This window comes from Castor canadensis, chromosome 4 (genome assembly GCF_047511655.1).
Source record: "Castor canadensis chromosome 4, mCasCan1.hap1v2, whole genome shotgun sequence".
NCBI classification, from domain to species: domain Eukaryota; kingdom Metazoa; phylum Chordata; class Mammalia; order Rodentia; family Castoridae; genus Castor; species Castor canadensis.
Genome location: NC_133389.1, coordinates 174,009,692 through 174,034,951, shown reverse-complemented (window position 1 = coordinate 174,034,951; position 25,260 = coordinate 174,009,692). Strand labels below are relative to the sequence as shown.

Genomic DNA, 25,260 nt, shown 5'->3' with positions numbered 1-25,260 from the left:
CTGTACCCAGCATATAGTAAGATGTGGAACATATTTGAATTGTTGAATGAATGTGTGACGCATTCATGCTTAACTTAAAAAACAAATTCTTATACCGAGGATCAAGGAATTAAGTAATTTTTTATTAACATTGTAGTTTTAATAAAATATTGAGCTAATTCCATGAGTGTTCATTGAAGGCCAGCAATGATAAGTGTGATGTTAAGAGCTGGATTCACAGAGATGGGTAAGTCATGGACACAGAACATGGAAACAGCTTAAATTTTTTTTTTTTTAATGGCACTGGGTTTGAACACAGGGCTTTGCACTTGGCAGGCAGGTGCTCTGCTGCTCAATCCACACTGCTAGTCTTTTTGCTCTGGTTATTTTGGAGATAGGGTCTTGCTTTTTGCCCAGGCCAATCTGGACTGTGATACTCCTGTTTTAAGCTTCCTGCGTTGCTGGAATGACATACCACACCGAACTTTTTCCCACTGAGATGGGGTCTCCCAAACTTCTTTTGCCTAGGCTTGCCTGGAACTGCAGTCATCCCAGTCTCAGCCTCCTATATATAACTTGGGATAATAGGCATATTCCACCATACCCAGATATTGATTGAGATGGGGTCTCTCAAACTCCCTGCCCAAACTGTCCTCAAACTGCTGTCATTCCTATTTCAGCTTCCCAAGTAGCTAGGATTACAGGCATCAGTACCTGGCTAGATTAAAACTATTTTTAGGCTGCAGAGAAATATTTAAAAATAAAATATTCAAAAGAAAATAAAAGTAATTGATACTTTTGTCTGTAAAGACGTTAAGAGTGTCAGGAGTCATTCATCCTTGATAGTCAAGGCATTTAAAAAATCATTTTGATCTCAAATATGACTTAGTTATTTAAATGTTAAACACAGGGACATCTGACATTCTTTTTTAGTTGTCTGAGAGGTTTTTGTCCAGAAAGAGTCCTGTTAAATACCCCTAATCGTCACAACTCCCAATTAACCTGATGATGGGTGCTCTTGGATCCGATTCTCACTTGTAAATCAGAAATGATGTTACTTTCCCATCTAACTCTTAGAAATGCATGAAGTCAGATTTGGTGAGAAAGTATCTGTATATATAATCACTGAAATATTTTAGTGAAGGTTAGTCTTCAAAGAGTCTGATTTTAAAGTTACTTCACGGGTTCTGCCAGTGGGGGGGGGGGGCGGTGAAGTGGCACAAACAATGTATACACATGTAAGTAAATGTAAAAATGATAAAAAGGAGAAAATAAATAAATAATTGGAAAGAAAATGTCCAGTGTGAGAACATTATTCGGTAAGGTTAGGTACTAATCTATTTTGGAGTCCTCTGTTGACATTTGAAAATCACATTTATAGCAATCAATGATATAAGAAAATGTCACCAGTTTATTATTGTGGTTTTTTTTTTTTTGAGATGCTAGGGTTTGAACTCAGGGCCACTCCACCAGCACCCCCCCCACTTTTTTTTTTGTGAAAGGTGTTTTTGAGATAGGGTCTCTTGAACTCTTTGCCTGGGCTGGTTTCAAACTGGGATCCTTCTGATCTCTGCCTCCTGGGTAGCTAGGATTACAGGTGTGAACCACTGGTGTCTGGCTCACCAGTCTATTGTTAATGAAAAATAAGTCTATAAGGGAAGAGACCAAAATGCTAGCTGCAAATCATCTTTGGGTAATAAGATTATAGATGTTTTTTATTTGCATTTTAAAATTTTATACAATACACACAACTCTTTTTAAACAGCCAGCATGCAAACTTTTCAGCATTCCCAATGTTACACGTATTCATCCTGCTCAAAGAAAACAAATACCCTTTCTTGTTGCTTTGAGTTTCTTCAGACTTACTTTGTCATTTGATATAAAGAGAGAATATTACAGATTTCTCAACTTCCTTCTTTTTACTTGGGAAGTTCATGTAATAACAAAAATATCCTGATGTGGAAAAAAAAATCCAGTGACCTGACTGTTGTGTCTACACAAGGACAAATCTCCCAGAGTTTCTAAATATATTTGAACTCATTTTTAAACAGTGGAATCACTCCTCCAAGAAACCAATTTGGAGAGACAATCTAATTAACAAACATAGATCTTTAAGATTAAACTTACCCCAAAACTACTGCCACAGATACTTTTGTATGGATTTATTTATTTAGATCCTGGGGATTGAACCCAGGGCTTTGAGCACACTATACGAGAGCTTTACCGCTGGGCTACATTCCCAGCTCTGTGGCTATGTTTTAAATAACCATTTTCTCATTGCAATGATTAATACAGAAACACTGAGAATATAAAATATTCTTTAAATATATGTGTGTGCAAATTTATGTGTATGCACATGTAATACAGTGAGATATGGAAATGTTGTAAGTACAGAGCTGGATTTTTAACCTTCTGTGTCTATATAATGATTATCAAATTAATTGCACTGAATCCATTATTAGGAACAGGTTGAGCAACACCTAAGTTGATCTAAGGGTATTTGCCTCCTTTCCTCTCCTTCTGAGCACCCTTAGCTTCCTCCCACCTCCTTTAGCTGGGTTTCTTACTTCCCTGTCTTAGAGCACTCGCTGGCCTGAGCCTACATGAGCTGAGACAAGGTTCTTTGGCCCCATGGCACATTCCTGCCCAGGGCTTCACAGCCACATTCAGCAAATTCAAACCCATCCCAGTGAGGTGGAGGAGAGAATGACAGAGACATGCCACAAGAACAAAAGAACATTTTCCTCACACCACTTTATATGTGGCCTCATTCCAAGCCACACAGTGAATCAGTGCTAATGCAGCAGCTGTTTTCTGAATACATAATTGCACTGCCTTGTTTCTTTTTTGTGAAAATATTAATTAATTAAGTGTAAACATTTAAATTATACTACAATCAGCCAGGTGCAGGCCTGTGGACTCATTCTAGCAGATTATGATTTGTCTCCCAGAACTAATGAAAGAATTTAGTCCCCAAAGTCTTATGTTACCACTGTTAATAATGGAAATTAATCAGACAATGGTGTGTAGAGGTGGGACTTTAGGGAGTTGATTAGATTAGGTCAGTAGGGTGGGGCCTTACCATTGAATCAGGAAAGGGGGAGGGAGCTGTTATGATGTGGAACAATTAAGGGGGGGCCCCTACCAAAGCTGTGTCATGGTGCTAAATTCTCCTCCACAAAACCGTGAGCTAAAATAAACCACTTTTCTTTGTGAAGTAGCCTGCCTCCAGTATATCATCATAGTAGCAAAACACTGCCTAATCCATCCCCTATTTAGTGAGCCATTTTCAATCCTTAATTAGGGTAAGTGATAAACTCACCTCTTTTGTGGTACCCTGACTCAACACTTCCTGTTCCTCATTGCACATCTCAGCATATTCCTTCAGGAGTATGTGTTTTCTTTGTTGTGAATAAATGAACTCAACTTTTCAACTGAATTAAATTAATTATTTTTAAATACTGTTGGTCTTGGTTTCATTCTTTGATAATCCAGGAGAGATAAAATCAGAGTGTCTTGCTGCTCTCCACTTTGGAGAGGCCCTGGCTTGGATCAGCTCTTCCAAGGCTGCCTCCACATCCAGCCTTAGCCTGTGTTCCTCAGAAAGGACTCCTGGCCACCTCTTCCTATGGCCAGAACCTCCCCTTCCCCATGACCACTGCCCATGCTTCACTTGCAGCACTTCAGTCCACAGGTATGCATTGATCTGTTCCCTGAGCTGTCGCTCAAGTCCATGGTGGCCAGGGACTCAGACTTTTTTTTTTTCATCAGTGCATCCCCAGCACTGAGCCATTCTCCCTTTCTCTGTCCCATCCTCTCCTTCTGGCTTTTAATAATAGTAACTACAACATTAAGGTTAAGATATTTACCCTGTACCAGGTAATATGTTGAGCACTTTATCTGTAACACATACATTGTCACCATTTTCAGATGAGAAAAGCAGAGAATTTTATTACCTTATTCAGGATAATACTCAACCTGTTACCTGACTGGATGCCAGTGATAATTTGGCTTACGGTTTAACAGGAAAGGCAATGTATAGCATGCTGTTTAGTACATTGTTCCTTTTCCTCATTCCTGTTTCCTGATGTTTGCTGACTTTAATTTTTTAATGCTTTCTAAGCATAACTATTCATGTGTTGTAGCTATTTGTAGTCTGATAACAGGGCCAATATGGTTACATATGAATGAATGGTAATTTGTGTAGCTTTTAACACTGAAGCCAACTGTCTTAATTTTTTGGAGAAAAAGTTGCATAGATATTTAGGTATTAAATTAAAAGTTATCATTTGGCAAGTATTTATTTATTTTTAAACATTCTTATTAGTATACATTAGTTGTATGGGGGATCAATGTCACATTTTCCATACATGCTTACAGTGTACCTTGGTTATATGGGCTCTTCCACCACTCTCCCTCATCCTCCTCCCCCTACTTAAAACGATTTCAACAGAGTTCAATGCTCTTTTTCATGTAAGTATATAAAGTATATCAACCATTGGGTGATCTAACCAATGTACAACGTAAGCCTATCTGTAGTCATCGCAATGAATCCCTCCTTTACAGTGAATATATCCTAATTAAGTATTCATTTCTGATGGCAAATAATCAAGGGCATTCCACCAACAGATATGAACTTACAGCCTATATTGCATACACATATGCCACACCCCCACACACTGACACAGACACACTTGTCTAGGTGCCATTTACACTGAGTTGCACTGTCTAGGACAGAGGACACATGTGAAAATGTGTCTCACCCTAATTTTAGATGTTCAAGAAGTACAAAATACCCATAGACCTTGAAGACTCAATATGAAGAAAAAAGAGGTCAGATACCTTGTCAATGTTTTTAATAGCAATTATATATTGAAACAATAATATAGCTGTATTGGGATATATAGTGAAATTAATTTTACTTGTTTTTAAAATTTTTTTGAAGTACTTGGATTTGAACTCAGGACCTTACTCTTGCCAGGCAGGCACTGTGCCACTTAAGCCTGGTAGGTTTCCAGCCCTTTTTGCTTTAGTTTTTTTTTTCAGATACTATCTCACTCTTTTACCCAGGGCTGGCCTTAGACCTTGATCCTCCTGTTTCTGCCTCCTGAGTGGCTGGAATTACAGGTGTCCACCACCACATACAAGCTTGTTTTTTGAGATAAGCTCAAAACTTTTTTGCTATACAAACCTTGATACCTCCATCTTTGCCTCCCATGTAGTGTGAACCACCATACCTGGCCCTCTTTTAAAAGTTTTCAATTTGTCTACTAGAAAACTTAAAATTACATATGTGGCTCATAGTTATGGCTCCCATTATACTTCTGTTAGATGACATGGACGCAGATAATTATGTATCTGAAGTTATGAGAAGTGGAAAATTCAGTCTTGGATGAAGCCGAAGGTGTTAATTCGTAATTGCAGGAGGAACTCCTGGAAGAATGGGAAGATTGAACTAAATACTTTGAGAAGCCAGCAGCCAGTGGTTATATCTCCTGAGATAAGGACAGAACTTGGAGCAAATTATTTCTTACCAGATTTGTATTTATTTTGTCACAGAGAAGTCAAGCTTTTCTCTAATGCTTTTTCCAAGGACAGCAAAGAGTTTTCTGTTCCATTGAGAATTTTTTTTAATTAATATTTTCCAATTCTTACCGATGTATAACATTGAGAATTTTATCACAGAAAAGATGTTAAATCTGAAGTTGTAAATTATGATTGTCACAGAAGACTAACTTTTCCCACCAAGTTTTAATTGCTTCATTTGATAACTTTTCTCTATCCCAAGGTTTTGGTCACAGGGCTTTAAGACACTCTCCCTAATAAACCTTAAGACAAGGAGCCGAGTGTTATGGACACTGTTTATACCCTCCAGATCTCCCCCTACTTCGCCAGTTCATGTGTTGAAGCTATGACCCCTAGTGTGGTGGTATTTGAAGGTGGGGACCTTTGTAGTTGATTATGTTGAGATAAGGTCATGAAGACAAAGTTCTTAATGCCCTTGTAAGAAAGGACCAGAGAGCCAAGCGCTGGTAGCTCACGCCTGTAATCCTAGCTGCTCAGGAGGCAGAGATCAGGAGGATCACAGTTCAAAGCCAGCCCAGCAAATAGTTCATGAGACCCTATCTTGAAAAAAACCCATCTCAAAAAAGGGCCGGTAGAGTGGATCAAGGTGTAGTCCCTGAGTTCAAACCCCAGTACTCCCCTCACCACCACCAAAAAAATAGGAAGGACCAGAGATCTAGTTTTCTCACTCTGTCATGTGAGGATGCAGTGAGAGGGAAGAGGACCTTCACCAGCATCTCCCCATCTGGTACCCAGATCTCTGACTCCAGAACCATGAACAATTAGTGTCTATTTAAGTCACTCGGTCTATGATATTTTGTTATAGCAGCCCACACAGACTAAGACACCAACAGATTAACTCTACAAAACATAGCAAATGTGGATTTTTCTGCATCACACACATTAGTTAGTTAAAGACCTCAAGCTTCTTATTTATAAGTGTTGGCAAACATGACCACAGTCTGAATGTCCTCAGTGGATTCCACAGGTGCTCATGGCTACACAGACACTGTGCCTAATGTTAGGAGTTTATCTACATTCTCTCAAAGTCTCTCCACCAACCTTCAGATTGTCCAGACTTTTAGACATAAAGACTACCCAGAGAGGTTAAGTAAATGTTCAAGGTCACTGTGGAAGGGCTGATCAGGAGAAGGCCTACTCTGTTAAGAAGATGATGTAATTCCAACTTCCATATTCTCTTAAACTGAAAATAGAGGTAAAATAAATTGCCTATGGTGGAAATCTCTTACCATTAAAAAGTTTAGACTGAGGCCAGATATAAACGTTGTGAAGCAAAAACGCTCTGTGCACTGTGTTTTTACTGATCTTGGAATCTTTTACTCCATAATAGATAGCTGCTTCTTGGCTCACAAGTGTGGACAACTGCACACAGATGAGGGAATGTAGGACTTTGTCAGGCCAGACAGCCCAGCCATCAGAACTCTACACCGACATGTTTCAGTGTTTTAATAAAGCTAAGCCTACTTATAGTTAATATGAGGCAATTTATATTATGCTCTGGGAACTACAGCAGAAACTATAGAGAAGAATAAAGACAAATATCACTTAATTCACAGATTTTCCACAGCTCTGAAACAGATACTTTAACAGCTTTTGCTGAAAAGCATTGACTCCTTACCTGGGCCCAGGAATTAACTAAAAACGTGAGAAAAGGTTGTCATCCCTGCCTCCATTTTTGTATCTATTTTTGTTCTAAGTCATTCACTTTCCAGCAGACTTGGAATCCAGGAAGGGCAGGACTGATCGATAATGTCTTTACAAGGAGGGATAGAGGAAATTGCCCCCAAAGGAAGGGAACAGCAGAGCCTGGGGGGGGGGGGACAGACCACCCACCAGGCAACAATGACTTGCTTATCCTGACCAGATTGCTCCCCTCAAGTGATGTCCAGGATAACAACTTCTCAGATAACAACTCTGGAACCCCTCCCAAAACCAGGACTGAGCTAATAATGATCAGCCTGGCCACCCCTGTGACTGAGCCTGTTTATGCATATACCTTGCCCTAATTCTTTTTCTATTTAAACCTGAAGTTCATGTCTGTACCCCAAAGATAAACTGAAATTTTCAGTCTGCCTCTTCCTGTGATGTGCCCCATGCTACAGGATAAATTTCCTTCCTCTGCCTCTTTACTTGGTATATTGGAGCCAGTGCTGGACCTGACATGTGGAACCCCAGGAGTTTGGGCCGGGCTCTAAAACTCCAGTTTCAGTTTCACATAGAAACAAACCAACTGTCTTAACCTCAGAGAAATACTCAAGAAGGAAGACCCTTGGCTTGGTCAAGGGGAGAGAATGCTTTTGTTGATCTCGACCCCTGCTTTGCCAAGCAGAAATCTAGTATGTTTGGAAAAAGTAAGCAGTGCGAGGAACTGGAGGAGGTGGCTCTGGGAACATTGAAAAGAAACATTTCTTACCTATCATAGTTCATTCAAGAGGCTACACAAAAAATCTTGGGCTGGGTAATTTATAAGCAATGGAAATTTATTGCTTAAAGTTATGGGGGCTGAGAAGTCCAAAATAAAGCCAGCAACATATTCAGTGTCTAGTGAGGCCTCACTCTCTGATTCAAAGATGGCATCTTCTTACTGTTTCCTTGAATGGTGGAAAGGGCAAACAAGCTTCCTTTGTGTCCCATTCATAAGGACACTATTCCTATTCATGAGGTTTTTCCCTCATGACTTAATCACCTCCCCAAAGCCCCATCCTAATCCATCATCCTGGGATTAGGTTTCAGCAAGTAGCTTTTGAGGCTGCAAACATTCAGACCATAGTAGTACTTTGCCCACCAATCTTGCCCCCAACATACTCCCTGTCAAGGAGGGGACAGCACCAGTGTGTGAGCAGCAAGGCCAAATGGATGAGGCAGGGTGAGTCCTGACAAAGAGTTTATTTTCCTTGAATTGCTCCCTCACATCATCTCCTCATGAGAGAGTGTCAACAAATAGAAGAAACAATATAAACCCCAGACCTTGAAATAATAGGAAAAGAGTCAGAAATATAATTTAAAAAAAGATATGTATAAAATGATTAAAGGCATCAAAAAAGAAGAAAAACTGTGTGGAAAAAAGACAAGAAATAGACTTCAAGTAGAACTTCTAGAAATAAGACTGGTCACTGAGCTGATATGGTAGTGCATGCCTATAATCCTAGCACTCAGGATGCTGAGGCAGAAAGAACATGGATTTGAGGCCAGCCTGGGTTGCATAGTGAATTCTAGGCTGGTCTGGGCTAAATAGGGAAATCCTGTCTCAAAAAACAAACAAACAAACAACATAATGTTTAACATTTATGGAGTGATCACTGTGATAGGTATGTGTTTAATCATTCAGTCCTCATTAGTCCTCATAAACCATGTTGCTTCCATTTTAAGATGAATAAACTGAAGCAAAAATTTTAAAGTTGGTAATTAATAGACCTGGGTTGTAATGCATATCGAATCATTTCAGAGTTTCTTACCATTATTTGAAAATCACAGTGATGGAAAAATCCACTGAGAGTTACAAACAATCAAAGAGAGAATGAAAGAATTGGAAGATAGAGGTGAGGACATTTCACAGAGTTCAGCCTGGAGAGATAAAGAGGATTAAAGTATGGAAGAGCTTGGCCTGGGTCCTCCAGGTCGCAGCATCTGAGACAAAGCCATGACATATCATACACTTGGTATGGGGTGCAGCTGGGGGGTGGTCTCATGGACTGTCTAGACTCTGTGTGACGCTCTGCACTTCAGGAAGTTCGTCTGTGGGGTGAAGAGAAGAATGTATGTCCCACTGGAGAAAGGTTTGCTCCATAGGCATGAAAAGAGAGCCCTTAATTCAAGGGTGCAATGGGGAAGCAGTGGGATAGTCTGGTGTAAAATCTGTGGCCAAGGTGGGAGGTGAATGGAGTGCTTTAGCTATAAAAGTAAGCCAAGAAAATTTGAGTGGCATAAGAAACTAGGAAAACTGGAGGAAAGATCAAGAAGGGCCAATATATGTCTAATAAAAATGGCAAGAGTAGACAGGATGTGAAGGGGAATATTAAACAATGGTGGAGACACATATGGTGGTACACACCTGTAATCCCTCCAGAGGCTGAGGCAGAAAGATCTTGAATTTGAGGCCAGCCTGGGCTATGCAGCAAGACCCTGTCTCAAAAAAAAAAAAAAAAAAAAAAAAACCCTGAGAATTTCAAGATTTGATAAAAATACAGAATCTCAGATTAAATATCTCTTGAATGGTATATATCAAGAACGCGTGTACGCACACACATCTTAATGACCTGATCAAAATCCTGGACTTACAGAGAAATCTTAAAAATCAGAAAACAATCATTACCACAATTCGTTAACAAAAAAGATAACTAGAAAATGTTCATGTTTGAAAATTAAGAGATAAACATTTAAATAATCTACAAGACAAAGAAATCACAACAAAGTAGAAATGATTTTGAACTTAATAATATTAAAACACTACTTTTTAAAATTAGTGTCATATAGCAGAGGCAGACACTTTTTAGCCTTAAATATATTTTAACTTTTCAAAGTTGCTTGAGCAAAGTCAAAATACAAAATTCAACTATTTATTCAATAACTTAAATTTTTTTAAATATCATTTATAATAGTACCAAGAATATCAAATAGTCAAAATTAAAGGAACAAAAAATTCCAGAATATTGCGAGAAATTAAAACCATTTAAATAAAGGTGTGTGAGGCAACATTACTTATAATGCTCTCAAACTGGAAACCACTCAATTATCTGCTGAATGGACAGATGTACTTTTTTTCTTTATTACTGTTTATTGATTTTTTTTTATTAGGAAATATTCATTGTACAGGGGGGATTCATTGTGACAATTCCAAATAGGGTTATATTGTACAGTTAGATCACCCCCATCATCTCTCCCCCTTGTCCCCTTCCCTGCTTCACTTAAAACAATTGCAAGAGGTCTCTTTGTTCTATTTCTTATAGGTATATGAAGTCCATCCGCCATATATCATCACCTTAATCTCCCTCCTCCCCCTTCCCACTAGTACCCCCCCACACACACCTCCCACCCTTGTCAATAGCTTTCAAGAAATATCCTTATATTCTCTACCTACACAGAGGATGTTATATTTTATGATATTAATATTCTCTACCTACACAGAGGATGTTATGTTTTATGATATTAATATTCTCTACCTACACAGAGGATGTTATGTTTTATGATATTAATATTCTCTACCTACACAGAGGATGTTATGTTTTATGATATTACAGATGCTCTAGCATTCTCTTTTCCTTTCCCTTCTTCCCCAAGTTCCATAGAGTAGTTCCACTGTTACAAACATGTTCTACATATACATTTGTATATGATCATGCTTGTTTTTGTGTATATGTTTATCTTTTGGATCTATCTTCTGCATATAAGAGAAAACATGCAGCCTCTGTCTTTCTAAACCTGGCTTACTTCACTTAACATGAAGTCTTCCAATTGCATCCATTTACCTTCAGACCACATGTCATTATTCCTTATAGCTGAGTAAAACTCCATTGTGTAGATATACTACATTGTCTCCATCTAGTCATCAGTTGGAGGGTATCTGGGTTGTTTCCATAGTTTGGCTATTGTGAATAGTGCTGCAATGAACATTGGTGTACAGGTGTCTCTATTGTATCGTGTCTTACATTCCTTTTGGTAGATGCCCAGGAGTGGTGTCACTGGATCACACGGCAGTTCTAGCTTAGCTTTCCATAATGGTTGTACTAATTTAGATGCACTGTTTTTATTCATACACTGGAATACTAAACAGCAATGAAAATGAAGATCTGCTACATATCACGTGGAGACCAGTCTCACAAGACTGAACAAAGACGATAAGGCCAAAGGACAAATATTGCATAAATCTACACACACAAAGTTCAGCAGAGGCAAAATTAAAATATAGAACTTGGGGTAAGTATTTAGATGATTAAAGTACAAAGAAAATAAGGAAGTGCTCATCGAAGTCAGATCTTAGAAGAAAGGGGATGTGGCTGAGAGGGATGCAAAGGTGACTTCTGGGTTCTGGTTCCTTGACCTGAATGGTCTTTTCATGGGTACTCAGTTGATAAGTCAGTAAACTCTACATTTTTTAATCTACTTTTCCATATTTGTGCCATACTTAATAATGAATGTATCAAGAAAAGACATTACGACCAGTTTGGTGTTCACCCTACAACAATGTAAGTATTGTTAAATATTTTTAAAATATATTCTTTGGTTTTTTTTGAGACAATCTCACTGTGTAGTCTAATTTGCCTTGGAACTCACTGTGTAGCCCAGGCTGGTCTTGAACTCCTGATCCCCCTGTCTCAGTCTCCTAAGTGCTGGGATTATATGTGACACCATGCTTGGCTAAAATATAATTTACTACAATGACTGATTAAAGAATATATGATTTTCTTAAAATAGTTGCAGATAAAACAAATGAAAAATTCATATTTATTCATGAAATAAAAACAAAAACAGCAAGATTAAGGAGGGAAGGAAACTTTAACATGATGAGACTGTATTAAAAATATGTAGTAAAATAACAAAATATTAGAAGCATTCCCCTTAAATGTCTGTAATGAGACAAAGTTATCTCCTGCTTTTATTTAGCATTACCTTGTAAGGCTAGTCAGCAGAGTAATACAAGGAAAAACGATGTAAGGATTAGAAAGGAAGAAAAAGTAATTCAGTGACACTATTACCAGTGTGATGCTTCATCTTGATTGTCCACTTGATTGCATTGAAATGCCTAGGAGATTGGTAAAACACACCTCTCAGTCTGTCTGTGAGGCATTTCCAGAGAGGATTAACTAAAGGTGTAAGACCTGCCCTGAATGTGAATGGCACCATCTCATAGATTCAATAAAATAAAGGGGAGAAAAGTAGAGTCTTCAGTTCAGGCATTGTCCCTTCCTCTGCTTCCTGGCTACCCTGATGTGAACTTCTCTGCTCTGCCCTGCCCTTTCCACCACGATGGACTGAAACATCTGAAGCTGTGAGCCAAAATAAATCACTCTTCCTTTTAAGTTGTTTTCTTAGATATTTTGTCACAGTGATGGAAAGTCTGGCTAATACAACCAGCTACATACAAAATCTAAGTGCATCTATAAACTCGTAGAAATCATAAGAAAATTCAAGAGGTTTACTATATCCAAGATTAAACATTAAAAACCAGTAGCACTTCTAAGCAGCAGTATTGTATTTATGCATGAGCATTAAGTACTTAACCTGTGTATTCAATGAAATACTAATCAATACCTCACAGGGCTTTTTAACAAAACTTTGATAAGCAGATGCTAAATTTCAGCCAGAGGAGCTGAATAGCCAGAGGAGAAAGAATAGCAGTGCCAGTTTTAAAGAAAATAATAGTAACAGGTGTAACCAATAATATTAACAGGTGTAACCACTTTCTCTGGTACTTGTCCTACCAGACATAGGTTTAGAATAAATGAAGTGATGGAAGACAGGGTGGTAATAATGTGGAGACAAAAAGGGGGGTAGAAAACAGAATAGAACAGAATAGAAGAATAGAACAGATTGTTTAAGTATTGGCCCATGTTTGAATTGGTACTTGGGATTCATGCTTACAACTATAGCTGAGGGGAAGAATGCACTTTTCTGACAAAGAATGTTGGGACAATTTGTTATCTGTACAGAAAAAGATAAAATCATATCCTGCAAAACTTTTTTAATAAACATGTAGGAGTGTAAGAGAACATTTTAGTAGTAAAAAGAAAGGATTTCTTCAACAAGTGCAAAAGAAAAAATATCAAAGAAAAATGAATAAGTTTGAGGTTATGATGAAAACAAGTTATGCATTAAGGCACCAATTACTAAATGAAAATATAGACCAAATATTGGAATAAGATATTTGCTATACATTTAAATGACAGAAGTTTGATATCTAAGCAAATAAGTAAAAATAACTTCCAATTAATTAGAGGCAAAAGGCAAGTTTCCCAATAGATAGTCAGAAAGTGACACAAGAAGTCACACTGAGAGAAATATAAATAGCCAATTAAAACATGAAAAGGTCATTAACTCACTAGTCAAAACAAGACCTCCCTTCACACCAATTAACATCTAAGCACATCGAATTTGGCCAAGGATGGAGCAATAGTTAGAATGGCTCACTGTTAGTACGAACCTTTTGGAGAGCAGTGTGACAAGTCCTAATGTGTTTAAAATATGTTCTCTCTATGAACCACCTGGAGATTCAAGTTCTAATTGTCACAATGGGACATGCGCAGAAACAGACATTGAAACTTTGTAAAATGAGAACGCAAAGACAAACCTACTACTTTTAGCGGGATGAGAAAACAAAATATATAACTTGGTATTATGGAGCAGCTATTAGCACAGATGAACTCTACCTTTATGTACGAAGTTGGATAAAATTAAAAGACATAATATCGAGGTATAAAAAGCAAGTTCTAACAGAATGTAACACGAAAGTACTTGTTACATTTGATAGACCGCAAGACGACAGTCTTTGTTTTTATGGGACTGTGTGCATACACTAAGCACGCACATTTGAGGAGCATAAATAGACAATTTCTCGTGGAAATGATGTACATAAACCTGCCGGGATAGAACAGAAAGTTAAGGACATGTATATGACCTTCTGGTATTCATTATTTTTTCCTAAAGAGAGAAATCTGAGAGCCAACAAGCTCTCAGATTAGCATTTACCAAATCTCAGGGATAGATAAATTGCCATTTGTTAGGTTACTTTTTGTTTGTTTGAGATGTTTTCCAGCACAACTGAAGCTTTTAAATTTAAAAATGAAATCAGGTGAGAAAACACCTTCCAGAAATGCAGCTGCTTTTCAGTTTTTGATATTTCCTTCTAATACTTCTGCCCTATGCCAAAAAGAGGAGGAGTAAATCATGGTATCTTAACTGGTGGCCCCCACCTCATCAGGAGATCAAAGGAGCTCTTTACACCTCCACTCTCAGGTCTGTGACCTGGGGCACCAACAGGGGGCCTCCCTGGCTCAAATGGATGAGCTGGGCAGGAAACAGCCATAAAACCTGAGGGGAAACTGAAATCCAGGCCTGAGACTGCTTGCTGAGCATAGCAGCAGAGGAGGTCACTGTCAGTACTCCAGGACAAATCATGGAGGCAGACAGTGCCACTTTGTCTAAATTTGGAGTGTGGGGCGAACACAAATGCTGTTTTCCTGACTTGGGAAATGCTAATGTAAAACTGTAGACATGTAGAGCAAAATGTATCCTCAGCTAAAGTAGCTCAAAGATGATAAACATTATGGCCCAAAGTGAGGCCTCAGTGTAGCCTCAGGCCTTACTTAGGCATTGTTTGGCCCACACTATGTTTTTTAAAGTTATGAATTATTTAGAATTGGAGAAATTTCTCTCTCTTTTTTTTTTTTGCAGGCACACTACCACTTAAGCCACTCCACCAGCCCTAGAATTGGAGACATTTCTAATAAAAACTAGATCCCCAGCTTCTGTTGTGAAGGGATTCTGGCACATTTGGACTTAAATTCTAAAATGCCACAGCTGGATGACCCTGAAGATTGTCCTCTACCCCCCTGCCTCCCTTATCACCTTGTCTGCAGGGCCGAGAAGGGACTTCAACTACCCCACTTCACAGATGAGAAACCAACACCCAGCATGGTCAACTGCCTTGCTCAACATCAGTTAGCTTGTGAAGGGAGTCATGTTGGTACATGTTACATCAGTTAACTTGTAACCTTGTATCTTCCAGTGAAGGCCATCTCATGATTTTAAAAGCATATTTTCTGTCTACTTCAGCAGGTACAGTGGAAATAATGTTCCTTATGGCTTTTAACATGGTCTTACTTCAAATGAAGATGAAAAACAATAGAGATGGAGTCAATGTAGTATTAATTATGATATTAATTAAAGCAAGACGGTACCATGGTTTGGCCAAACTCAAGACAATCTCACATGTGACATGTAAAGGAATATAACAATGTCATTGAAAATGGTAAAATGGGAGGTTGTGTGGTCACATGGCATCACTTTTCCATTGATCCTTGCACATGTACAATTCCCCCACCCCTTCCCAACTTCATTCATTTTCCTATGAGTCCACAAGATGTGCAAACCCTGCACTGGAACTTTCTCCTTGGCCTTATACACATATACCTCCTTCAGATTTTTTGCTTTTGGGATTCATTTGTTCCTTGTTAAAGCCTATAATCCACACCGATGTGAATGAGTTTCATCCATCATGCCCAGCAGAATTTAGTAAACTAGACCAGACATTCCTAATCTACGAAAAATACATTTTTGCTAGACCCAACTACATGAAGAGATTGCACGGATTACCAAAATCCTTAGAATGTGAAACAGAAATAACCTAAATGTAAATTGATAGGGGAAGGGTTCAATTGACTTTGGCGTATTGTGAATCCAATCCAACAGAACAAAAAGATGAAGATGATAAATACTGATGGGGATAGATCTGTAAGTTGCAAAACAACATATATGATGTGGAATCAATTATATTAAAAATGAAAACATATTATTTGTGGGTTCATGCATATGTGTTTAAGTCAACAGAACTTGTCTGGAAAGACATAAAAGTGGTGAGACTGGATACCTCTTGGGTAGGCAGGAAAATGAAGACAGGTATGAGGAGGCCAACAACAGTTTTAGCTGTGTCTGTAATGTATTAAGTTAAAATTTAAGTTTGATGGGGAAAAACTGTGGCTGTAGGTTCCAAAAATCTTTTCAGGCAACACATAAGTAATTCTGTGATTATTTCCAATTAAAATCTCAATCATAAAATTTGTAAAACATCTGCTTATCTTTGGAAGTGAAACTTACTACACTACGTTATCATCCAAGTTAACTTTTGAGCATAAAAATAATTTAGAGCATCATCTGAAAAGTTAAATTTCACTTTCACAAAGTAAAATGCAGTCAGCCAACTCTAGGAGGCGTAGTATTTCTGAGAACACTTTAATGGTAAAGAACAAGAAATGTGGAGTGGATTTAAATGAAGCCAACATCATCCAAATTCCAAATAGAAATGAAATCAAAGCAACAGTGCTTTATTTATGCTAATATGAGTTCTACTTCTTAAATTTTTTAGTGATGACATTTTACTTCCCAACAGTTCCAATGGAACACCAGGACACATTTTGACCTGGATGAAACTGAGCCCCAGAGAGGTCAGAGTTAGAGTGAGGTCATAACTAGGAAGTTGGAGGGCTGGGACCCACCGCAGGTTTCTCCTTCCAGCCTCTGTGCTTCCAGCCAGCTATGATTCACCAACCTGACATTTCCGTATCCGGAGTTCTCACGTATCACCCCGATGATCGATCGATCTGTCTGTCTGTCTATCTACCTACCGACCTAGCTACCTATCATCTATTGTCCATTCGCCCATCTATCACCTCTCTATCCCCTAACCACGGGAAGCCTTTCCCTTCCTTCCGACTCCTGGGGACCTGCGCCGTGCATTCCACCTGTTCTGGCATCCCCGCTCGCTGCCAGTCCCGGGACCTGCGTGGAGCTGGGACCTGCGTGGAGCTGGGACCTGCGTGGAGCTGGCAGCTGTGCCACTGCCCAGGCGGCGGCTCAAGGACAGTGCCCCCGAGGGTGGGGCTCGGTGTCCCGCGGACGTGGACGTGGAGGTGGGGATCGAAGCGCGGTGGTGATCGAAGCGCGGTGGTGATGGCGCAGCCCGCACTCACCTTGCCCGCCACGGGCGCGGCCACCGAGAGCACCAGCAGGAGCGGCAGCAGGAGCGAGGGCGGTCTCTGCGCGGGCTCGGGGCGCACGGTGGGCGTCATCTCGGGGTCCCAGCGTGTCCAGGGACCCACAGGCTCTCGAGCCACCACGTCCCCTGAGCCACGCGGGTTGGGAAGCCCTGCTGTGAAGCTCGCCTTAACAGCCCGCCTGGGCGGGTTTTGTAGGGCTCAGTCGTGCTGTCTGTCCCTCCCCACCTAGGCTTTTGGTTGTGGCCCCAAGGGAGGGATGAAGTGGCTCAGGTCCCGCCCTCGTCCTCCCTCCCTCCCAACTGACCAGGCACTGTCCCTTCCACTGGGCATCGTGCCCAGGAAGCGAGAAAGGACTGGCCAAGCAGGTGGGCTCGGATCCAGGGTAATGGTGTAGGGGGTGATGTTCCTAAGTTTCGGGGGTCGGGCGGGTACGGAGTGCAGGTCCGGGGTGAGGAATTTGGGGGTGTGCAGTGGGGAGGTGACTGCGCAGGTTGGAGGGAGTGGCCAGTGGCCCTACTCAGATTAAGCAGGAGGCACGCGGGGCGTCTGCACTCGGAGGCCCCGCTCACTCCCAGCTCCCGTGGCCTGGCATTTGGCCGCTTTCCGCCTCTCCAACCGGCCCTGGACTTGGAGCCACCGGACGAACTCGGCCACGCGAGCTTAGCGCAGAAGCAGCCCGGGCGCTGGTGAATTCCAGCTACGCACAGCCGAAAGGTGCGTGTCCCGCAGCCGGGCGACTAGGCAGCCCTGGTGCTGTGGGCGTCTCCCCAGGTAAGGCCGCCACAGGAGGGCCATCACTGAGCAAAGAGGAGGGCAATGGAAGATTTGTGGCATCTAAGGGGTGGCATGGTGATGGCTGGGGAGTTATGGCCTGGGGTCACCAGAGGAGAGCTTGTCTGACTCCCAGGCTTGCCTGCCAGGATTTAAACTGGGCGCTGTGTGTTTTGATTAATTTGGAGGCTCGAGTTACCGGCCTGGCAGTCAGTTGGGGCATTCCAAAATGCCAAGAGCAAGAGGCAGCTGAGGGGAAAGAAAACAAAACAAAAACCCCATCCTATTCTCCACTGAGTTGAACTGGCTTTTCAGGCTAAATTTTATCTGCGGAAGTGCAGGGGGAAACAAGACCCCATTCTGTCCGGTCCAGCGTGTCCCTCTCCTGAGAGGGCTGTAGGTGGTGGTGGGGACATGGAGGCAAGCTTACTGCACCTGTCCTGTCAGGGCTCCATTTTTGAGCAGGTTTCTTACCCTTTCTTGCACCAAGACTACATTGGCTAGAGTGCAGAATTTAGACTGCTTCTAGAATAAGGTTTTTAGATGCATAACATACAGTTAAATCAGAATCTGTTTTACTGGAATACAATCATCAAAGTACAGAGGTAAATCTATGAGGTAGTAACAGCAGTGAGTCTTTATTATTGTATTAAGTAGCAAGTCTTACAACAGGTCTATTAAACATCATCGAGGTGACTGCAAAACAGTATTTTGTAGTGAATGGCCAAACTGAAAAATGGCATGAAAATACCAGTGGGTGCAAACTTGAAACCTGATAATCCTTGTAACTGAAGGAGATGCTGAATGTCCGAGAAGGATTAGTGAAAAATTAGATATCATTGTTTTCTCATCCAAGTTCACCGGCCACCTGAATTTCACCCCAGGTTAAGGCCTCTCACTTGGAGCAGTATTGCTGCATCTGCATTGGTTGGTCACTGATTGCAGGGAACCACTAGCTTGCGATTAGAATTGAAGTCTGATTGTAGTTTGGATCTGTGTAGCCAGGTAAGTCGGCAAAAGTCTGAGTGAAGACATCCTTGCACTTTTTATTTATTTGACTGAAGACTGGAAAAGAGAATCTCCCTTATCTTTTATGCCAACGATTGGCAACTGTGCCTGTGCATTAGAATATCCTGAGGAGCTAAAAATCCTGATTCCTAGTCCATCCCAAGCCAATTGTATCAGACTTTGAAGAGGAGTCAGGGATCAATGTGTTTTAAAACTCCCTGGAAATAGCCATGTGTGGCCAAGTTTGACAGCTACTCTTTTACACACATATTTTGGTTAACTTTTTTGAATTAGGGTCTCTTCTTAGTAGGCTAATAAAAATGATATATAGTAAATTTAAGCACACAGTGGAATTTGTGCTTAACTATAAATATTGCAGTGTGGTACACAACAGCTCTCCCCACTGCAGGTTCTTATGGGACCTTCTGCCATCCTTGTGGTGTAGGACAGATGGTACCCTATTCATGAAGTATCACACTGTTCAAGAGTTTTTTGTTTTTGTTTGCTTGGTTTTTTGGTGGTAGTGAGTTTTGACCTCAGGGCCTCACGTTGCTACGCAGGCAGTCTAGCACTTGAACTCCACTCCACTCCTTTTATTTTTGTTGGATAGGGCCTCAAATTTTTATTCCAGGCCATCCTGGGATCAAGGTTGTCCTCCAGAGCAGCTGAGATTACAAGTGTGGACCATTTCCAGCTTCTTGTTGAGATGGGATCTCCCTAAATTTTTGTCTGGGCTGGCCTTGAAAGTTGATCCTCCTGATCTCCTCCTCCAGAGTAGCTGGGATTGCAGGTGAGAGTCACCTGGTCCAGCCTTTCAGCATCCAAGAGTTCTGAGAGGCATATGGATATGATAAGTTTTCTACAAATTGATAGCCCTTCCTGAAAAAAAAAAAGCAAAATGTCATTTCTAATGTTGAATGTTCCTTCTCTTTGCTGAATTCCTGAAGATTTCGCCATTTGAATTTTAATTGCCTTTTTTGTGAAGTCATATCGTTTAGACGGAAGACCAGCCTTGGCTTTATGAACTTCTCAAGGCAAGGCAGCAGTCAATTGCAGGCACCTGTGATGCAGAGCAGGTGGAGAAATGTGATATAAGCACAGGGAGGAGGAAGCAATGGTTAAGAGCTTGGTCTCTGGACTGGATTCTGGAATTTGAATCCTCTCTGCACTTACTGTGTGACCTAAAGTCTGTGAGCTGAGGTCCTCCTTTCTGTAACCTCAGGATAATCATGATCTCCACCTCAGGGACATGTAGGAATCTAATAATCCATCAGAAGGCCTTTGTCTGGGGTCGTCACGTAACAATCGTACACTGCAATCTGCTTCTTTTCTTGAATGAGGGGCAATGGATGGACATGAGGAAAAATGGTGCAAGTTTTCAGTACTCTTCTGATTTCAGTACTAAGGGGGAAGAGCCAAACAGCCAGTTAACTCCTTGGCCATTGAATGTGAGAGGCAGTAGATTGTATTGTATCCACTGGAAACTTTAGCGCCCAGTTTAGATTTGGCATACTCTCTTCCCTTCCTGGGGAATCAGAGAAGATGCTGACTCAGGTTGATCATGACTCTGAGATTCCAAAATTTGCAAACAGCCCCTGAGTGGCTACAAGTAGAGCTCCTTCACTGCACTTCCACCTCCTCCTGACCTGTGATGAACGGGTAGTGTTAAATGGAGGGGAGAAGTCCTATAACCATATGCCTTTGGATTTGGGGGATTGCTTGGAACTGTCCCCAAAGTAACCATGTGCAATTTTAAATGGTAACTGAAAATAGTGCAAAAGATGGATTTCTGAGAACTTGCAGGAAAGGAAGCTAGCTAGAAGGCTACCAAAATCTCTAGGTGATAAACACAGGCACCAAGGCAGGAGCCGTGGGCTTAGAAAGCAGTGAAGGAACCCAGAGATATGAAGGTAAGATCTGACATTGGTAGACTGATATGACTCTGTGAAATTCTAAAAGCATCTAAGAGTCTAATTGTTTCAGAGGTGGAAAAGAGACGGTTCTTGAAAAAACAAAAAGGGATGAGTAAGAGGGGAGATGAAGTAAAAGCAAAGCAAAAAATTAAATAAGAAGGTGTAGGCAGCCAGAAGAGGCACATCTCTATGCAATGAAGGGATAGGAAGGTCATGAACTTTGGAAGAAAATGAACCTGAGTGTGAGTGCTGGGTGAATCTCATGAGTCATTTGCATTCATTCAGCAACAGTAAAAAACATAAAAACACAAAACGCCCCTTGCATCCTTCTATACCATTCCTGTTGTATCTGAAGGAAGATAAGTCAGCCTGCAATCGAGATAACTACACATTCATGTCTATCATAGAACTATTCACGATAGCCAAACTATGGAATCAGTCAAGATGCCCACCTACAGATGACTAGATCAAGAAAATGTGGGATATATACATAATGGAGCATTATTCACACATAAAGAAGAATGAAATTATGTTATCTGCAGGAAAATGGATAGAACTGGAGATCATCATGTTAAATGAAATAAGCCAGACTGAGAAAGACAAATATCACACGTTCTTTCTCATCTGTAGAATCCAGACAAAAAGTTTTAAGTTTTTATGACAAAAAAGCAAATGTATCAGAATAAGATAAACTATAGAATCTTCTCAATATATAAAAATTGTAAGAAATGATTTATAGATTAAAAGTATCAAAAGTAATGTTTAAAATGTGAGGCAATTCTCTGTACGGTAAGTGGCATCAATGAAAAAATGTATTTCTGGTATCATCTCCAGATCCATTCAGTACCATATAAGCACTGATGGTTATTGAGTCAAGAAAGACCTGTCACCCTCTCATTTAGGGTGAACTCTCACACTTAGCACCAAGGCCAAAAAATAATAATGAAAAGAAGAGTCTAATTTACCTGGAGTTATTCTCTCTCTCTCTCTCTCTCTCTCTCTCTCTCTCTCTCTCTCTCTCTCTCTCTCTTTCTGTCTCTCTTTCTGTTCCCTGTTGCTATTACATATTTTTTTAAGTTAGTCTCTTACCTGCTCTCAAAGGCTTTATAATCCAGAAAAGTAAATTTCTTTATTCTGCTCTGTCCTGTAAAATAAAGGTTTGCACAAAGGTCTTCATGGAACTATGATCATTGATCCTTAGCCTAGATCTTAAAGCAGAGAAAGCTGCACCAGACAGACAAGGGGAAGGTCACTGAAGGCAGTAGGAACAGCAAATACAAAGACATGAGCTAAAGGAAGTGCACAGTGAACTTGAGGAATCATGAAGTGCTTGGGATAGCTTGGGAGATAAAAGAGTTGATTTGGGACCACTTGAATCTGTTCTAGGAAGGATGAAATTAGCTGTGAAGGCTAAGGGTGACCTCTAGGACCTTTTAAACAGTCCCTGTTTTACACTCATGTCATTCCTTTTTTTCGGGGAGGGGGGGAGTTTGAATTCTGGAAATGTCACTTAATATGTGACTCATTTGTTAAAAAAAAAAAAGGACAATCACATTACTTATTTCCTAGAGCTACTGTGAAGATTGAAGATCTGTGTAAAAGCCGTTAGCATAGAGTTTAACATACAGTTTTCCTTCTGTTAATACTGACTTTTATTATTTGTTATGGTAGGCAGGATAGTGATGATGATGATGATGGAGAAACAGAAGAATAGGGAGAGGAGAAGAAGTAGAGAGAGAAGGAGAAAGAAGAGGAGAAGCAGAATAGAAAGGAGGAGAAGAGGAAGGGTGAAGAAAAAAGAAAAGGAAGCTCCTGCAGCTTACTTGTTGATAAAACCAGATGCTGGTTTTTTTCTAGTGTCTTCAAAGGGTGATCTTACATTATATTTTGTATTCTACTTTGAACTGTCATTGCAAATACTTTTTTCTTCCACACTGATTGAAGACTCACCCTCTCAATAATTTTTATTTCTTGATGTTTAAAATGTGCTTTAAACTCCAGGTATGAACCAGGTCTATAGACCTAGCTACTTGGGATGCTGAGGCGTGAGGATTAGTCACTTGGGCTCAAGACAAGACCTGCTTGGCATCATAGCAAAACCCCATCTCAAACTAACTACCCCACTCACTAAGAGGTACTTTATAAGGTACCTTTATAAACTTATTCCTCCTTTTTTACTTCCCTAGCTCTTCCTTCTTTTCTAAATCTAGTCATCCTCCTTCTTGGAGTCTATTTGAGTTTGCACTTTCTACTTCTATAACCTTCTCCAACATATTGGGAGATTTTTTTGTCTCTATCACCAATTAGGACGGAAGGAGAGAAATGTTATTGAGCCAGGCTTAGACAAGCCACTTATTCAGATTCCCTTAAATTTCTTAGATATTTCCTTTGTATACTGAGATGTTGCAAGCTCACAGACATTACACTAACTGAAAATTTTAATTACAGAAGTAATTAATTATGTGATGGGAGTAACTAAGATCTGAACACAAGTCTTTCTAACTCCAAAACCCTGCTTTTATTCATTGACTGTGAGAGTGCAAGGTAGCCATGGAGGAAGGTAGATGGTCTCTAGGGAAGGAGGAGTGGCCAGAGAGGTGAGAAGTTGCTCAAAGCAAGTGCCAGCCTGACCCTGAAGTTGGAGTGGGCCCTGCCCAGTGGAATTGTCAGGTGTTCTTGCCAGAGCTCACCCCAAAGGCACTTCTGGGAGGTCTGAAAGGTCCAGAGAACTTAGATGGAGTTGATCCAGCCCTACCCATGGAGGGAAAAAAATCACAGATGCAGGGGAACCTGGGGTATTTAATATTATTAGCATGAGGTTTGAGAGTGTTAGGAGTCAAGAATATCATTCTTAATGGTGAAACAAAAGCTTCTCTGGTTTTGAAAATCCGTTGCATAGTTTCGGAACATGTATCGCCTTCATATGGTTCCCAAGTGTGGCATTTTTATGAGTTGCTGTCAGATTTTCTGTTATGTTGGCAGGAGACCTCAAGGAGAGCATGACAATAGAAGCCTGTGTTTCCAGAATGGTAGGTGAGCTGAGATATGGTCCACCTCGCCCTCGGCTAGCAAACTCAACTCCAGTGTCAGTTGAGGACTACGGAACACTGACACTCCAGCTGAGTCTAGAGGAAGGAGAGCTGGGGCGGGACTGGATCTAGGCCAGTAGCATCTGTTCAAGTTGGAATTTAGAGTAGTTTTTAAGAATTCACTTGCAAGTTTTTCCTGTTGCTTCTCAGAGAACATGAAGATCCTGCCTCATTCCCGTGGTCTCTGGACCACACAGGCTCATGAACCACATTAAAATCCTTGTGATGTGATTGATTTTTGCTAAAGAGCTCAAACCAATCTGAATTCTTTGAAAGTCTACAGGCAGAATCAACCCAAAGAAGTGAGATTTTAGAAAGAGTAACACATGGATGGAATTGGACATCACTGTGTTAAGGAAAATAAGCCAAATACAGAAGGACAAGTACCCTATGATCTCACTTACATATGGAATCTAAAGCAGTTGATCTGATGGAAGTTGAGAGTAGAAAGTGGATTACCAGAGTTGAGGGGGAGGGTGGCTTGGAAGGTGAGATGATCAATGGGTACTAGGTTATAGTCAGATCAGAGCAAGAAGTTCTGGTGTGTTATTGCACAGTAGGGTGGCTTTAGATAACAATTATGTACTGTGTATTTCAAAACAGTAGAAGAAAGTATTTTGAATATTTTTACCATAAAGAAGTGATGAATATTTGAAGAGATAGGTATGTTTAGTCTGGTTTAAATATTACACAATGTATACACGTTGAAACACCACACGACACCTCATGAATATGTTCAATTTTCATGTTTTTGTGTATCAGTTAAAAATAAAAATTTAAAAACTTTATAAAGAAAGAGTAAAGCCAAGCAAAGACTTTGTGTGTTGGGAAATAGCTTAATTCTTAACAAGGAAGGCCTAGGCTTGAAAGGAGATATCCAGGTGGACTTAGGTGAAGAGAGTTGTCATTCTTTTTCTGGGATCATTTTCCAATTCTCTGAGGCTCTTTGCTCATCTCTTTACAAAAGTTGAAACTTTAAGAATTTTAGTTTTGAAAAATAAAGGTTTATAAAATAGTGTCCAATCAGAAAAACTTATCGTTGGAAAGATAGGATAAATAAATAATCCTTCAGTGTCAAAAGGTCAAGAGGAAAGTGCATGTAGTCATTGAGTTAATGGGAAATTATTTCACTAAAAGAATAAAAATTATCATTTAAAAAAACTCAAAGATTTAATGTCACTTGGACAGAGAAAAGACACTAAGCTT

General features: G+C 40.2%; 2 protein-coding genes across 11 annotated transcripts in view; one reads left to right on the top strand and one right to left on the bottom strand.

Annotated features, from left to right (window-relative positions):
- The window catches only part of Col4a3 (collagen type IV alpha 3 chain), a 131,825-nt gene extending 114,296 nt beyond the window's left edge, over positions 1-17,529 (bottom strand). For 4 of the 6 annotated variants that reach the window (XM_074071868.1, XM_074071870.1, XM_074071871.1 and 1 more), the window contains exon 1: positions 17,247-17,529. In XM_074071868.1, the coding sequence (XP_073927969.1) occupies positions 17,247-17,345 (99 nt within the window). In that variant the 5' untranslated portion in view covers positions 17,346-17,529. The remainder of the gene's footprint in view (positions 1-17,246) is intronic. The other 2 variants (XM_020179930.2, XM_074071872.1) reach the window with 1 other exon arrangement.
- Positions 1-25,260, top strand: part of Col4a4 (collagen type IV alpha 4 chain) — a 246,505-nt gene that overhangs the window by 118,458 nt on the left and 102,787 nt on the right. The window contains exon 1 of one of the 5 annotated variants that reach the window (XM_074071877.1): positions 17,472-17,638. The exons of 1 other annotated variant lie outside the window; for it this stretch is intronic. The gene's annotated coding sequence lies outside the window, so the exon portion shown is untranslated. Of the gene's footprint in view, positions 1-17,471; positions 17,639-17,722; positions 18,045-25,260 lie in introns of those variants that run through there. 3 more of the 5 variants (XM_074071880.1, XM_074071876.1, XM_074071875.1) reach the window with 3 other exon arrangements.